At 31.6% G+C, this 17,886-nt stretch overlaps 1 protein-coding gene across 11 annotated transcripts in view; it reads right to left on the bottom strand.

Moving 5' to 3' along the window:
- LOC141446496 (uncharacterized) overlaps window positions 1–17,886 on the bottom strand; it is a 112,230-nt gene that overhangs the window by 74,965 nt on the left and 19,379 nt on the right. For all 11 annotated transcript variants that reach the window (XM_074113003.1, XM_074113014.1, XM_074113009.1 and 8 more), the window contains 7 exons: window positions 15,872–16,032; window positions 15,033–15,164; window positions 13,953–14,132; window positions 13,659–13,838; window positions 10,157–10,385; window positions 8,742–9,728; window positions 4,565–4,719 (listed from right to left, as the gene is read on the bottom strand). In XM_074113003.1, the coding sequence (XP_073969104.1) occupies window positions 4,565–4,719; window positions 8,742–9,728; window positions 10,157–10,385; window positions 13,659–13,838; window positions 13,953–14,132; window positions 15,033–15,164; window positions 15,872–16,032 (2,024 nt within the window). The remainder of the gene's footprint in view (window positions 1–4,564; window positions 4,720–8,741; window positions 9,729–10,156; window positions 10,386–13,658; window positions 13,839–13,952; window positions 14,133–15,032; window positions 15,165–15,871; window positions 16,033–17,886) is intronic.

Genomic DNA, 17,886 nt, shown 5'->3' with positions numbered 1-17,886 from the left:
TACTAGTATTAGAACCACTAGCCCCACACAGGAAATGCCAAAAATTAGCATATTTTCAAAGTAATTTACAAATTATTCAACCGATTTTCCCGCCAACTTACCATTAACTTGGCGGCACTTTGGTGGAATTTCGCGCGTAACTTTAAATGGAAAATTGAGGCTTTTCCTTGGTGGTGCTAGCTTTTTTATTGGTGGTGCATAGGAGTGCAAAGTGTTCCGAGCTGGGTGCAATAATTTTTTTTCTCAAAATTCCACCAAAGTGTCGCCAAGTTAATGGTAAGTTGGCGGGAAAATCGGTTGAATAATTTGTAAATTACTTTGAAAATATGCTAATTTTTGGCATTTCCTGTGTGGGGCTAGAGGTTCTAATACTAGTACTTGCTATTTTGGAAAAAAGCGCTCCAATTTTCCCACAAATAAAACTCATTTTCTTTTAAATTTAAATTTCGCGCGTAGCTTTAAATGGAAAATTGAGGCTTTTCCTTGGTGGTGCTAGCTTTTTTATTGGAGGTGCATAGGAGTGCAAAGTGTTCCGAGCTGGGTGCAATAATTTTTTTTCTCAAAATTCCACCAAAGTGCCGCCAAGTTAATGGTAAGTTGGCGGGAAAATCGGTTGAATAATTTGTAAATTACTTTGAAAATATGCTAATTTTTGGCATTTCCTGTGTGGGGCTAGTTGTTCTAATACTAGTACTTGCTATTTTGAAAAAAAGCGCTCCAATTTTCCCACAAATTAAACTCATTTTTTTTTTAATTTAAATTTCGCGCGTAACTTTAAATGGAAAATTGAGGCTTTTCCTTGGTGGTGCTAGCTTTTTTATTGGTGGTGCATAGGAGTGCAAAGTGTTCTGAGCAGGGTGCAATAATTTTTTACCCAAAATTCCTCCAAAGTGCCGCCAAGTTAATGGTCACGTCTGTCAGTGCATCTTTTATTATCAATATCTCAGCTTTTAGTGTAAATTCAAAATTTCTTTTTGTGGTGCACATTGGTGCTAGCTATCACGAACAAAATGGAATGAGTTTCAATTCAATTTAGGGCACTTCCGGTTAAAGTTATATTTGGCGTACAATTGGTGAATTTTTACAGTTTCCGTTGTGTTGCTGGCTTATTATTGGCATTGCAAAGTGTTTCGAGCTGGGTGCAATAATTTTTTTCTCAAAATTCCACCAAAGTGCCGCAAAGTTAATGGTCACGTCTGTCAGTGCATCTTTTATTATCAATATATCAGCTTTTAGTGTAAATTCAAAATTTCTTTTTGTGGTGCATATTGGTGCTAGCTACCATGAACAAAATAGGATGAGTTTCAATTCAATTTAGAGCACTTCCGGTTAAAGGTAAGTTGGCGGGAAAATCGGTCGAATAATTTGTAAATTACTTTGAAAATATGCTAATTTTTGGCATTTCCTGTGTGGGGCTAGTTGTTCTAATACTAGTACTTGCTATTTTGGAAAAAAGCGCTCCAATTTTCCCGCAAATAAGACTCATTTTTTTTGAATTTAAATTTCGCGCGGAACTTTAAATGGAAAATTGAGGCTTTTCCTTGGTGGTGCTAGCTTTTTTATTGGTGGTGCATAGGAGTGCAAAGTGTTCTGAGCAGGGTGCAATAATTTTTTACCCAAAATTCCACCAAAGTGCCGCCAAGTTAATGCTTTTTTTAGCACTTTAATTCCTTATATTTCTGAATGTGTGCATATTTTATTAGATTTTTTTTGTGGTTCTAGCTGGTGCTAGCTCTCCTCTACCTGTATACTAAGTCGCGGTTCGAAATTCAGTGTTTGCGGCAAATTCCTTTGATCTTTTGAATGGCCATATCTCCGTAATTATTAAAGTTAATGAATTTTTTTAAGTGGTGCAATGGAGTGCAAAGTGTACTTAACATAATGAAGTAAGTTTCAATCAAATCCGGCCAAATTTTTTTTGGCGGGAAAAAAACTTTAATTGCTTATTGTGGCTTTTCCTTGGCGAATTTAGATTTTTTTTTGGTGGTGCATAAGAGTGCAATGTGTTTCGAGCTCGGTGCAAAAGTTTTGTCTCAAAATTCAACCAAAGTGCCGCCAGGTTAATGGACCCTCTTTAAACACTCGCAGAACATTTTATTATTTTCTTTAATCCTTCTAAATGAAACAGCTGTTATTGGTTGTAGTTACAATACATATAAATATAGATAAATTGGGGGGATGGAGGAAGAGTAGAGCATAGAAATGACCGCAGTCAAATCTAGCTACTCAAGGACTGGATTAAGAACGGTACGTCACTTCCTGTAAAGAACTTGTTCCGGCAATGTAAGTTTAAAGCTCATCATATATTCACCAAAATAAAGGTGATTTCTAAAGGTTCATTTCATCATCACCGAAGTTTTAGATTAAAAAAAAAAATATCTAAAGATAGAATTCATATTTGTAAAGTTAACTTTAACGGGAACTGGGAATTTTTTTGTGGTGGTTTACCTTTAAATTGTTCAAAATTTCTAGGATGGAAAAAAAAAAGCAATGAAGACTCCTTCAAATCAAATTTCTAAAATGCTGATTAGAAATACGTTATACGCTAATTTAGTACGTTAACATGTTGGAAGAAAATTTTATGAATAAAATTTCAGAAAAAAATGCAGAAAATCTCGCGAATGTATCTCATAATGATTCTTTTTTTTAAAAAAAAATCTAATTTATAACAAACATTTACAAAAATACAATTAAAAAAACCTTTAAAATTAAGAAATTAATAAATAAAAAATGTATGGTACTATACGACGTTAAGTCCTTGATTATTATTAATGCTCTCTATTCAGGTTACTAGGTGATTCTATCAATGTGCCCTAAACATTACATCATTTCTTATTATGAACATGAATAATAATTAATTTTTATGCTGTCGTATTTTTTAAGAAAAAAAAATTGTTTTAATTGCATCCATATTAGAAAAAATTTTCTTAGTTTTCATAACAAAAAAAAAAATTCTCTGAAACAGAAACTTGGAACTATTTCGACGCAGATTTTTAAGGTGTTCCCACGGGAATGAAGTTTAAGCAAAATAGAACAAAAACCAAAGTACCATTTTTTAGAAAATCCAAAGGTTTTTTGTAAGTTTTCCTCGGCAATAGCTCCAATAATTTTCTTTGATACACCAAACTTTTCCACGTATAGATCTATATCTTAATTTTATATATTCCCCTCCCCCCCAAGGAAAATTCAAAATGGCAGTTCTGGGTAGAAAGGATAGCTTTTCTTTCCATCTGAAGAGCCTTGGGGGATACAGTACTTGGAAATAGGAATGGATTATATTTGAGTAAGATTCTCATGTTTGTTGAGCCATTCTTTTAATTAATCATTAATGAATTAATTGTTAAAATTTAAAATTAATAATTGAAATAATAGAATAAATTATTGAAAGCTCACCTAGGAGAAGAAGAAGAAATCGTTATTAATAATATACACAAAATAAAATAAATTTATTACGCCTAAAGCGTTATTCAAGATATTATTTTATCGTAAACTAAGGATAACAGAGAGAAAAACTTCCCAATAAAATACCTTTGAAATGTTTTAGCATATTTATTCCACACAACTAAGCTCGATGTAAAACAATAAATGAGAAAGGAAACAAAACAACAAAACAAAAAATGAACGGAACTATCGTGACTTATGACACACTACTCTATTACTTTGTGATATATAAAAATAAAACTTTTCTGTTTTTACTTTAATATCACAGTTGGACGTTCAGTTGACGACTGGCACACGACACTTTTATGAAAATCGATCAGTGTGGGGGGCAACTCTTTACGCAATATTCACTCACCGGCTACAGTAACATTTAATGTTTCTTTGTAATACAAGAAATATATAAAAGGAAGATCGAATGTTTTGTTCGTTCATATTTAATTAACAACGAAAAAACTTCACTTCAACTCTAATTGGATTTTTTTTTTTAAGAAAAACAAAAAAATTAGGAAAAGAAGATTCTTAGCATGAGAAAAATTGTAGCAGTAAACTAATTACATGCTGTTATCCGTCCTCTAATAAATAAATACCTAATCTAGAAGTTAGTTTTAATGCTTTTCTTGTCCGAAACTTCTGTTTTCTACTTCCTCATATTATACAAATAGTTTTCTTAGAAAATTTGGTCAAGTTCTCAGTGCTGGAGAATAGCATGACTTTTATCAGACGTAGCCAAAGCCTGTCTTCTGTATTCCTGATCGATTTTTGACTTTCAACCATCAACAAAGATTGAGTAATCGATTTGGTGTAGAGAATTTGACTTGTAACTATTTTTTTTAGGCTCACACTATATGTGATAATGGATGAAAGAATAATACTGGTTAGGGATACAACAAAGTAGTTTCTTCTTTGTTTTCATTTTCTTTTTAAATTGTCCAAATAATGTCACAAATGATTTTCAATAAAAACAGAATGAAAGTTTGTACTCCGTAGATGGAACATTAGACTCAGGAATTCGGGCACCCATACGGATATCCCAGCTTAGTCAACAAACGTTTTTGCACCAGTTCCACTAGAAGAGACTATGTACTCTTTATATTTATATAATTTAAAGACATATCATACTCACTATATAATGTGGTACGTTGTTTATAAACAGTTGAACATCTGGATTATCGCTGACCAGTCCCAATAGTGAAGCTCCTTGTCCAGACAATACTAATTCGGCCATTGCTTCCATATCACCACTTTTGACTAATTCGTAGGCCTTCTGCCTACTACTTTCTGTCAACAGTAATTGCCTTTTTTTCTCTTTTTAAAGATAATCTTAGTCCTAATAATATTTAGAAATAATTATACCTAAAATATACGAAATATACAATGATTATAGAAATACAAAACTCATAGCATTGACGTGAATTATATAGAAGTGAAATTGTTCAAAAAGACTTGTACAAGCAAAAAAACCAAGTAATACGTCCATGAATATACAAAAGTGAAGTAATAAATTTTGTATTAAGAGTAGGCATAACCGTGCTAAAACGAAATATTTTATTGTAAGTACTTCGATTTAAAATTGTCGTTTTTTTTTTTTTTACTGGGCGATTTTCGATTATGAGAGGTTTGCGTGGCTGTTTGTTTTTTTAGATTTATTGTTCATATCATTCTGTCTACATCGGTAAAAGTTAGTCAGTGAATGTTTTGCACCGCAACTATTAGATAATATCTATTCCATTTACTTCTGACAAAGAATCTAGTCAATATTACCCCAGAGATAAAGGGTCATTTAAGTAAATGTGATAAGTACATTTTAAAGCCTACAATTAGCCACAAAATAAATCACATTTACCTATTTTTCCCCAAATTTGGGGGGAAAAATGTCATAATCTAAGGGGTACCGAAGCCCTTCAATGCTAGTACAGAATGAGATCTATTTAATTAAAATACTCAGTAGTCCAACACAATCCATTGCGAGAACTTGGAGAAACCTGAACAGGGCTGTGTGAAGAACCCATCTAAGGGTTCTTTTAACATTAAAAAAAATTATTTACGTTCTATACCAGGATTGAATTTTTATTTTTAGATACTATAAACTCTAATTAAAAGAGAAAAATTTAAACATTAACATTTATAAATTAATTTTTCACTGAAAGAAAAATAATACATACCCACAATAAAGTAACTTCTTGCTACAATTTGAGCCTACACGCCAGTCTGTATTCCTAAAAGTTACACCGGTGTATAAATGACGAACTCCCATGAATACTGGATGTTTTCATTACCTTTAAATGACATTGTTTACAGAGAAATCGAATCTTATTTGTACTTCAGGTAATAACATCATTAGAAAACACATTTTTATCATTTTTTTTTCCGGAGATTACTGGAAAATTAAACAAGAGTACTTTTTTTGTAATATTTGTTGTGAAAGGTGAAAGAAAATATTTTATTTATAATTCATGGCTTGGTCTTTTATTACGTATTTTGGTTCAAAATGAAATGAAATGAAAAACTACTGTTCATAAAATTTCATGAATTTCTTATAAATAGTTTATACGACTATTTCTTACAGAAGTTGAATAAAAAATCCGTGAGAGAGCATAAGAATAGCTTTACACGAGCAGACAGTTCATATCATAACGAAATATAAGTTGCTTACCGAGTTACAATGTTACTTGAAGTGTAGCACCAGTGCATGTAATTGATTAGTTTTGACTCCATCTCCACTTTTCAAACGTGATTTGTTATAAAAATAAATACGACTAAACACACGTTTTATTCCGTTCTCTTCAACGCAATATGGGCAACTACTAAAATAATTTAATTGCCCATATAAGTTTTCTTCTTAGTTTTAGTTTCAATAAAGAGTTTCAGTAATAATGCAGGAAATTTAAAAGTTTTTTGTTACCATAATCGTCACACTTCGTTTTCTTGCACTTCTTAAATGTGAACATCTATTCCTTTCTTGACGATCACTTTATCAAGTTTGTTTTCAGCATTCTCATTTTACATTCTGTTCAAATTTAATCAATTTTGATTACGAAACATAAGTGATAGACGACAAGAATGACGTAATTTGACTCGAATGGTGGAATGTCAACTGTTCTTAAAGTATATCTAGGATACCTGAATAATCTAACCTTATTTACTTATTCTTTTTTTTTTTTTAATAATAAATATACTTTTGATAATTAATATTCATTTTTATTTCTTTATTTTAGCAGGTATATCATAATTTTTTTTTTTTTATTTAAATAATAATCTTTAATTGAAGATATAACCTTTGGTATAACAGTCGTCGAAAAATTTGATAAAAGTAATCTTGGGAAAGAAAAACACGAATAGTTAAATAAACCCAACACAGTCAAAACATTATTTAAAAAACAAACTTATTTATTTACAAATATATTATCTTTTTCAAAATGTTTTCTAAATATATAATTTCTTAATATAAAATTCATACAGATGTAGAAATAAATTTGTCTTATTTACTTATCCTTTTTATCACAAACAATTCCATTTTTTTATGTTTAACTCTGTGTTAATTCTTGCTTTTCAAATATTATTCAGTGTTAACGTTTACATTGATTATACTTTATTCTAGAATGATTTATTTATCGAAAAAAGTGTGAGATAGCTAATTTTATTTTCACATTTTTTTTACTTTGATTAATTTCTAATTCAGTTTATAAATGTACTTGTTCTTCAGAATAATGTGAGTAATCCAAGATGATAAGTATGTATTCTCTAATCAACATAATTTTTTATTGTTTCTGGTGCCTGCTCTGTAAGCCAATGTTATGCTCTCTATTTCAGTTAAAGTTTTTTAGAAGTTGTTAATTATCTTTAATGTTATGTTACATTAGAATGAAAATATATTAGTTTAAGTTGCAAACTCTTTATGATTACCTAATTTTAAAAACTAGGTAGGCCTAGAAATGGATTCCGAAATTTGAAATCATTAATTTGATAATTTCTAATTTTTCCAAAAGATTGTATTCCTAAAATGCTTTCAAATTACTTTATCGTTTCCCAATCAGACTATTTTCATGAGATTTTTATAGGTATTTTTTATATCACGACTATAAACCATAGTATTTTGTCTTCGTATAATTAATACCGTTTGATACATTATTTAAAACATATCAAATTGCAAAAACGTCTAATTTAGATCCAAACAATTTTCATTTAGATCAAACATATTTTGCATTTTTAAGGCATTTTTTTTCATAAGCTATCTATCTATATACTGGTCTTAGGGCTAATCATGTTTATTTAGTCTTTAAAAGTAAAAAAAAAATTGTATAGTATAGGGGAAAATTACTACGGTTATTCGCACTATTACTACTACGGTTTAGGTAAAACTCATTTTTGAGAAAATAAAGTTACGTTTACTTGACTAAAGACAAACATAATGGCGAAGAATGCCTTGATCGACTCACAAATCCAAAGATCATGATTTTCAGAATTTCTTGGAAACGTATATTCATGGTGAGTTTAATCCAGATCAGGGGTACTCATCCATTTTTTTTTTTACCTAATGCCCACTTTTGTATGTTTGTTGATAGTAAAATTTTCTTAATACCCACCGATGTAATTTAACGCCACTGCAAAATATGGGAACAACTGTATTTGGATGTAGGTATTTACTAGTCACATCAGCTCAATGCACCAGTCCATGCACTAATGCATGTTCTTCTTACGGAAGCCTACAGAAATGAACTGTCCAAAACCCCATTCAGAAAAAAAGAAAGAAAGAGTTACACTATCTTTTAATATGCTGTGAATTTATGTACGATTTAGTAAAGGCCGCCTTCTATAAGCAAGAACCAATTACCACTTCAGTAAACGCCAGTCCAATTGTTGGATTAAGCGAAAATTGTTTCAAGTCCTTCCTCATCGAAGATTCCCAACTAATTGGAAACCCAACGTAACACTCACTCAAAGTGAAATACCGAAATAGAAATACAATGAAATAATATGACTTGAACCGACCACTTCAGTACAAAAAACATTTTGTAGAAACTTTGTTTTACTTTGCTGATATGTTTTTTACTGTATTCCCGCCGATCCTACTGAAATCAGTTTTAGGTAAATGCAATTGATATGTTGGTAAATGTCATCCAATTTATTTGTCACTCTGTAATCTATGCAGTAAATAAGAGACTTATATACAAGTACCGCTAGCTAAAAGGAAGTATTTTTAAATAAAGAGAAATTGATTAAAAAAAGAAAAGTAGACAGTTTATAATAATAATTTTGTGCCGAATAAATAAAAATATGTCTAAAAAGAAAGCCAAACCCACCTGGTGTTCGTCCAGCCACGGCCTCCTGTAATTGTGGGTCGTCCATCTCCTCTGGATCTGCCGGTGTTATAGCTAGAACTTCTGCACTACGGCTGTATATTCTCAATGGGACCAATTCTCCAGAACTAGTGGACAATCGGCTGTTTGGCGATGACGGTTCAAGTTGTGTTTGTTCCAGTTTGTTATTATCATCATCTCCTTCTACTACTGGACTAACATTATCCACATCATTACCGGGTGTAGGTGTAGTAGCTTCTTCTTCTTCTTCTTCTTCTTGTTTGCTATCTTCTTCTACGTCTTCTTTTTCTTGATTTGAATCTAAATTCTCTTCTTCAATTTCTCTTTCTACATCTTCATTTACCTCTTCAGATTCATTATTAACTTCATTGTCTTCTAAGACTTTTTCAAAAAATACATTATCACTTCCGCTAGATTGTGTAATCTCTCTTTCATAATCTACTATCTCTTCAGTCTTAATCTCATTAATTTGTTCCACTTCGACACTGTTTATCCTGTCTTCTGTTGATCCAGTTTCGTCTTTATTGGATTCTTCTTCACTGTTTGCAGATTCATTAGTAAGTTCCTCAGCAGAATTTAATCGATCTATCCCATAAGAATTCTGAATGGTATGTGCTAAAGATACTTCGTCTAAAGAGTTTTGAAGATGATCATTATTTAAAGATATTTCACAAACAGACTGTTGAGGATCATCCATATTTTCTTGTGGGCTACTTTGGCTTTGCTCTATGTTGTTGTCGTCGTCTGGAGTTTTACTATTTTCTTCTACAGGTTCCTTTGATTCATCTCTTTCTAAATCTTTATTTACATCGTCTACATCATCTAAAATGAAGCCTTCCGCCAACTCTTTTTCTTCTTCTTCATTACCGCTGTCATTTCCTAATTCAACATTTGCATTGTTCGCGAGCGGCTGGTCAGAAACATTTACAGAGTCCGCTAGCTCGGCTTCTTGAGGTATCTCGTACTCTTCTGAAAAGAAGAAATTGCCGCTATCAAACACTCAACGCTCTCGCTCCTATTTCCCTTTCAATCCCCCTTTCGCTCTCTCATTTGTTTATTTTATTATTATTTATTTATTTATTTATTTTTTTTAGACACAGGACGTACAAATAAATACAGTAGGCCGTGGTTGGAAAAATAAAGTGCTCTAGAACACACACCGGTGTGGCAACACCCAAAGTGTTGTGCGTAAAAAAAATATATATATATATATATAAAAAATCAAAAAACAAATCACGGCAAAAAATGGATGAGTGATACTTTTTTTTTTTTTTTTTTTTTTCTTTAGTGAAAGTTCTAAGGAGGTGAAGGAAAGTTTGTGCATGTTGTGACCTGTCTGTTATGATGTAGGCGCTCATATGTTGCTATTTATTTTCTGTTTTTGTCACACTAGTTACCGTTGATAGTGTCACTTTGTGGTGATAATACATCCTCGCCAGACACTGGTACCTCGCTACCAACTCCTTCATCTTCGGACATATCTGGCCTTGGTGATATTTCTTCCTCTTGTTCTTGTTCTTCTTCTTCTTGTGACGCTGGAGCTGAGACTGTTTGTTCTTCTCCCGGTTCGTCTTCTCGATCTACTAAATCCTGGTTATCAGGAACTGTTGGTGGATCTTCAGTTTCCTGGACGAAACATAAACATAATTCTTAAAATTAACAATACACTAAAAATTGAAGTGAAATAAAGTTTGTAATCAAAAGAGCTTATAATTGTAAACGAGGCAGAATGATTGTTGAACACTGCATTTTATAAAGACCAACATGTATTGTTATGTTTTTTTTGCAAAAGTTTTGTTATTATACTTAATATAGCTCATGCATGATGCACCTCAAACAGGTGAGGTATTTAAACTTGCTGACTTAATTGTGATAATTCATTTTTGAAACAAACGAAGTTAAACACACTTGAAGTGATAAACGTAGTATCTACAATCTAAACCAGCTTCTTTTTTTGCTTCACAAAATTACTTTTTATCGATTGAGGCATTACTTAGAATGGTGAAGTGACAGCGAAACGTCTTCCTCTCTTTCTCTTTCTTTCTCTCTCACTCACACACACACACCTTCCTTCTCTGTCTCATATACACACTAAGAGTTAAAGAAGTGAAGTGGCATGTTATTTTGAATTGAAATCCACTTAGAGACAAGATGGCTTACAACCAATTCACTACAAACTAGAGAATGTTATTTACTTTCTAAAAAAGGAAAAACAGTATCTATTACACTAGATTTTCCGAACAATAATACAGATGTGTCAATCACTCACTAGAACTGTCACTTATTTCTCAATTGTAATTCAGCCTAACAACAGTAATTCTATATGCAGATTGAAATAACTAACAAAACAATTCATTTTTATTTGGTATTTTGTGTAAGTAACAATCAAGAATTCAAGACTTAATTATTTCATCATTAAGTCTTAACATTCATATATATATATAATCTTTAATGTCACAAGCAAATTTGATTAGAATAAAATGACAATTTAAGGCTTGCGTTTTCCAAAATTTGACAGAACCTCTCTTCATTTCTCATTGTTGTCATAGGCATTACCAGGGATAACTAATTGGTTAATCCTAACAGCTTCCAGTCTATAAATGTTTTTCATTTCAACCTCCAATTACGTGTTAAAGCAGAAAAAAACCCTAATCGCATAAATACGTTATAGTAAAAGATAGCAGCATCTTTTATTGGCGTAAACAGAACCTTTCTCTCAACGAATCTCACAAAAATTTCACTTTTGACAGTTCTGCCAGCTTTTAATGTCGATTTATTCCTGGCAAAAGCTTTGCACAGCCAAGTAAATCTTTCACTCACCGGCTCAAGGAACCATGTACGGTTAAATATTAAAGGAAACTATTGAAGATGTCGATTAAACGTTTCAGTAATAAATGGGTAAGATCAGGTCATAGCGTACCTCACGTGGTCCTCCTAAAAGCCCTCTATTTTGTCTTCACTACTGCAAAGGTTTATAAAGCCACTTTCTTTACACGGAAAATTATGATGTTGTCATATCACATCACACAGTACGAAAAACTGTCTTCCGTGAGTGCGTGTTGGAGACAAGAGAGAGAGAGGGAGAACATATGCTCAAAAATCGTTCTAAACAATCAAAACGTGAGTTATTTAAAGTCAGTCAACAATAGGAATCAATTATAAAACCTTGACGCAATCATAATATTCATTTAAGAATTCATTTTGACGAAGATTATGTGATAAGTTCAGTCTAATCACAAAAATTTACAAAAAATGAAAATAGTTTACCAAAATAATATCAATAAGAGTTTATTTTGACATGTCTACGATTTTGTTTGCAAAATTTAGTCGTCAAAAGCAAATTATTAAGAAAGAAATTTACTATTTTTATATAATAATATTTTCTTAAAGTTGGTTATATAGACTGATACAAATGCTCTACTTAAAACTTGAACAGTGACTCATCAAAGAACTAGTTTTTCTTTTTTCTTTTTCTTTATATTAATATCACTTGTCTAAATAGAAACCAGGGGGCAGTAAAACGCAAAGAAAGCCTCAAATGACGTAAACTAGATAGATAACACGGAGAGATGTTCGTGCTTTTTTCCAGACCGCACACTGTCAGATTGTTATTGATCTTCTTGCATTATTTATATATCACATTTCACGAAAATGCTTAAAAAAACAAAAAAAAAACAAAAATCTAAAAATTAACTAAATATACTAGGTTAAGAGGAAATCTTAGGAGCAATTTTCGAAAAAAATGTTAAAAAAGAGGAAAATCCTTAGAGTGGATTTTTCGTGGTAAAGTTTTAGGTAACAGTGGTTCAAGAATTTACTTTTAAAATCAGAATTTTAACACATTTAGCCATTCTTAGCAGTTCGATGTACTTAACAGAAGTGGACAGTACGTTGCATTGTAATGACACTTTGTAAAGAACTCTACCACCCCTTCTCCAATGCAATTTTGCTTATTTTAGCAGGCGTAGCACGTACGTTTATTATATTTGAGGTTAATTGATCTGTTTTGTATAAAGAATTTGATTTTCAAGTGAATACTTGGAAAAAAAATCTTCACTTCAGCGTGAAACGGAACATAGTTAAAGTCGACATCTCTACATCAAACTTGATCAATGAACCATGACGACAGATTAAAGTCCGTAACCGGACATGGATACAATATACATTCGTTCTTTCGACGATTCAAATCAGCGATATTATCCAGAGTATTGCGGACCTAACCACATTGTCAATTTGACAATATTCCTTGAAATGTTTCCAAGTAGCACGAGAAAGTAAGAAGTTACGAGAATTATTTGCACTCGATTTTATGGTTTATTTCTATTTCCTAATATTGCTGCATGTATTGTGTTTAAAGTAAAACTCATTTCAACCGAGTGGATGCTTAAAAATACGTTGTTTTAATGCATATCCTAAGTATTACCTTAATGGATCATTTATCTACAGAAGAGAAGCGCTTATCAGGGAAAAAGTAGTATCATTAAAAGTTGAGAAGTTCATGAAGAAGGACAGAAAGAAGAATTGAAGAATAACCTTTTTGAACGCGAATTATGCATTTTAATCCTTGTGAGGACAACTTAAAAAATGTCTCAAAAAAATAAAGGATGAAGCTGGCTTATAATTAGTAAGGCTTTCAATTAAAAGAAACATCATGTTCGGCAATGGCCAGACAAAGCCTTCATTTTATTTTATTATTTTTGTAAACATTATAACGTACACAAAACTTCAACTCTCTAAAAGCTCCTGATGAACGTCACCAATGGTACCCACAACTTTGTGCAACAATAATAACAAGCTTTTTTATAGCGAAGACCGGCCATTCTTGCTCTCATAAACATTGTATATTATCTCAGCCTACTTCTTTTTTTTTTTTTTTTTTTTTTAAATAATAATTCTTACCTGCGGCGAAGCAGTTGAAATGGAATCTTGATTTACAGGATCTTTGCCGCCCAACAGTTTCCAATCCCAAGATGGTGGAAATATATGTGCAGTTCTAGGAGCTTCAGGAATAACAGTGAGTAGTTTTGGTCCATCCAATTCTGCCGGTTTGCCGTGATAATAAGATGGGGTGTTACCTTTCTGCAATAGTTGAAAAAGGAATTAAACAAAAATCTAGATCACGAATAACACATTTTTTTTTATTCACTTCAGAATATTAACGTTAGGCTTAAATAAAAACAGGATAACAATTACCTTATCTTCTATATGATCTATGCTTCCACTGTCCACCAAGAATTGGAACATTTCACCTTGATCTCTAAGTGCAGCCGCATAATGTAACGGTGTCCTATCTAAAATATCTTTCATATTCGCCGCCTCCGGTGCCTTACGCAATATTTCCTTAGCAATTTCCATATGGCCAAGTCCGGCAGCCTATGAACATTTGTTTTTGAAATTGAAACAAATCTACAAATAGAATTATTTATTCAAAATTACTGTTATTTATAATTAAAGTTTTCATCAGTATTTAAACTATTTCAATCCTGTAAAATGGGGTTCAGTAAGGTTTGAAATTTAAAACATTACAATATAGTAAAAAATCAGAAGTCAAGAGTTTAAAATTTCACGTTTTATTATTGGAAAGCGAACGTAGCGTATTTAAACAATATGCTCTACCTACAGATTAACAGATCTCAATTCTTCTTTCTTTGCATTACAGCCAATGAAGGAGGCCCAGCCTCCTTAATTTTCCAATCGGGTATTCGAGACATATTACAGATCTCAATATTATTTTCTTTAAGTACTGTTTTTACTTCACAGAAAAACTAACCTTACTTAATTAAAAACTCTCTGCTTGCTTTGTAAATTTAGTCCTGAAATTCAGAAAATCTTAGAAAACTGAAATAAAATTTCAGTAATATTAATAATTATTTATTTATTTTCAAAACTTTACATAGTATGTACAAAAAAATGAAAATGAAAAAATACAGAAATTTAGGAAAATTTCAGTAGAGCTGTACTTTCGGCTTTCAATTTTGACCAAAACCTTACTGTGGCATTCTCTGATGATAACTCAAAGCAATTTAAAATTTTCCTTAAAAAGGAATCTCAAACTGGTTTTCAATAATTGCTCACACGTATCACCTCACTTGAATTGTATTTTATTAAAAATATAATTTATTTACGTATATTAAAAGGATTATTTAAATCTAAAGAGACTATTTGAAAGAAAAAGCATCGAGTTTAGAGGACTCAAGACCATACGAAGGAGGTTATAATTTTTCAATTTAATAATTTTCAATAAATCGAGTAAAATATTCGCTATTAATTTACCTTATGAAGAGGTGTGAGTCCGTTGACATCTTTACTCAATAGAATATCCTTAGGCACCGGATCAGCTGATCTTAAAACGAGTAATTCTAGATCATTATTTACAGCAGCTGAATGAATTTCTTTAATAGAGCCCTGGGAGAGTATAAAAAAAAAAAAAAAATTACATTAATAATATTAATAAAAGATCCACAGTATCTGTGTTTAATAATCTTTTTTTCAACAATTCACTAGAAGCATGTTGTAACGATTAAAATTAAATATGTACAAAGATGGACATAAATATTAACGAAGAAGATTAAATAAAAAAGCAGCTATGCTAAAAACTATCAAAGGAAACTGGAGACTTTTAAGATGACGATTATGGAACGACGATTCACCAGAGAGTGAATTATTATTATTATAATTATTATTTTTTTTTTTTAATGATTTAAGACGCGTCAACATCTAAGGTTATTGGCGCCCGGACTTTTTTCAGTGCACTGCCGGCCTCCGGACAGTATTCTCTCGTTACAGACAACACTGTCCATCATCGGACAGTGAGCTGTAAGAAGTATTATTACTATTATTATTATTATTATCCAATATTGATGATAAGTGACATCATAAGTTGTATGTGGAACATTCACGCTTCTCAATTATTTTTGAACTACAAAAGTTCTTTTATACAATGGATGCTTATTAACTGTTTTATCGTTTTTTAATACGCGTACTCTTTAAAGAAAAACACTGTAATTTTATAGCGACCTTGTCACTCTATAAATGTCACCCAAAAGAAGTATATTTTATACTTCCTAACATAATCTTAAATCTATTTCTGACCTGAAGTAATAAAATCTTACCATTATATACGGAACAGCATTTAAAAATCTTCTAACTAACGGGTTGGCACTGGTTTCCGTTCTTAATCTGTCACCCAATCCTTCCCATAAAACTTTTTGCAACCTGCCCAAGTCTTTATCATGTATCCATATTCTAATTGTTGATGGTTTTACTATCATATCTAAAATAAAATAAAAAAAAAATAGGATGATTAAGAGCTTTTTAAATATTTAACTTGGAAAAAAAAACATTGAAAATGAATTAAAAAACAAGTATTACTACCTATTTCATTCAATGAGACAAATCGATACGTCCGACAAATTGAATCATTCGATCAATGTAATGAATTAGAAAACTACGCTGTTAGAAATCAATTCAATAAGAGTTAAACACAATTTTTAATCAATAGAGCCCGCACTGATAATATGATTATGAATTATTATATTATTATTACAATTTTGTAACTTGTGTGTGTTGGTCCCCACTGTATAAAACAAAATATCTCGTACAGTTTTCTAATTTAAAGAAATTCATGTTTATATTTAGAGAAGTTAAACGCTGATGATGTATGATTTTTTAAATAAACAAAAAATTTCTATAAAATTAAGCTTAATATATAATTTACAAGGCTATAGTTAAAGGCAATTTTATTTTTTTCATAAGTAAACACCTCGAACGCACCGTAATAGAGATTTGTCAAACACACTTAATAGGTTAAAGATTTCAACATAGCCGTTCAAGTCGATATTTCCTGGATTCTGATGTAAATCTCAGATTTTATTTTGCATTGATTATTCGTATTTGGGATATTTTGTTCCCATTCACACAGTAACAACCCCAAATTTCTTTCTACTACCCATTTTAAAGGAAAACTATATTCAACCACAAGACTTACAATAGGCAAAAAAAGTATTTGCACACCCTGTTATTTTAAGGTTTCATATAAAAAAAAATTCTCTTTTTTACCCAAATTACGTTTATTTAACTTCTTAAATCAAACACTATGAGATGATAAATATAAATATGCAAAAGAGTCAAATTAATTAAGTATAAAGAACATAATGTTATTTTATACTGCAAAAAAAGTATTTGCACAGCTGTAATTTGGGATCTCTTGACATGTAAATAAAACAAATGCCCTAACAAAAGAGGATTAACGTCACCTTTGGTACTGTCTATACTCCCTTTACTAGATTCAGTAGTTTTTATTGTGTTTTCAACTAGTGCATTGAGATGGCTCCAAAATCTAGAAAAATTCCTGTGAGTGTGAGACAGGAAGTGCTTATATTACATCGTGCTGGAAACAGTAATAGAGAAATCGGAAACAAAGTAAATTTATCGTTTTCAACAGTGAGGTATATCATTGAAAGAGGAACAACAGAAAATAAGCAGCGAACAGGTCGACCAAGAGCCTTAAATGAACGGGAGAGGAGGAAGGTCGTCAAAGACGCGCTGAGGAAACCAACTCACAGCGCTCAAAAACTTGCGCATGACCTGGCGTCTTGTTCAGGAAAGACGATTACACCTCAAACAATAAGAAACGTCCTTCACAATAAAGGCATACGAGGCAGGCTACCCTTAAAAAAGCCATTTTTTAGTGAGATTAACTGGAAGAAACGTCTTGAGTTCTCCAAAGAATTTGTTAAAAAACCTATAGAATTTCGAGAAAAAATTATTTTTTTCTGATGGAAGCAAGATTGAGGTTTTTAAACCACAAAATATAATAACAATCTGGATAAGAAATAAAACTGCTTTGAATACAAAAAATATATTAAAAACTGTTAAGCATGGAGGAGGAAATATCTTGGTTTGGGGCAGTATGGCTTATTCTGGGGTGGGTAATTTAGAAGTTATTGAGGGCATAATGACAGCTCGGTCTTAGGTGGAGGTGTTGCGAGGCAACTTGAAGGCAAGTGCTGTAAAATTATGTTTGGAGAACGATTTTCATTTCCAGCAGGATAACCATCCAGAACATACGGCCAACATTACAAAAGAATGGCTCCTTTATAATGCCCCAAGAAGATTACTGAACCCA

Source organism: Rhodnius prolixus, unplaced genomic scaffold (genome assembly GCF_049639745.1).
Source record: "Rhodnius prolixus isolate KJV_2025 unplaced genomic scaffold, Rpr scaffold_7, whole genome shotgun sequence".
NCBI classification, from domain to species: Eukaryota; Metazoa; Arthropoda; class Insecta; order Hemiptera; family Reduviidae; genus Rhodnius; species Rhodnius prolixus.
This window is presented reverse-complemented; position numbering and strand designations above follow the sequence as displayed.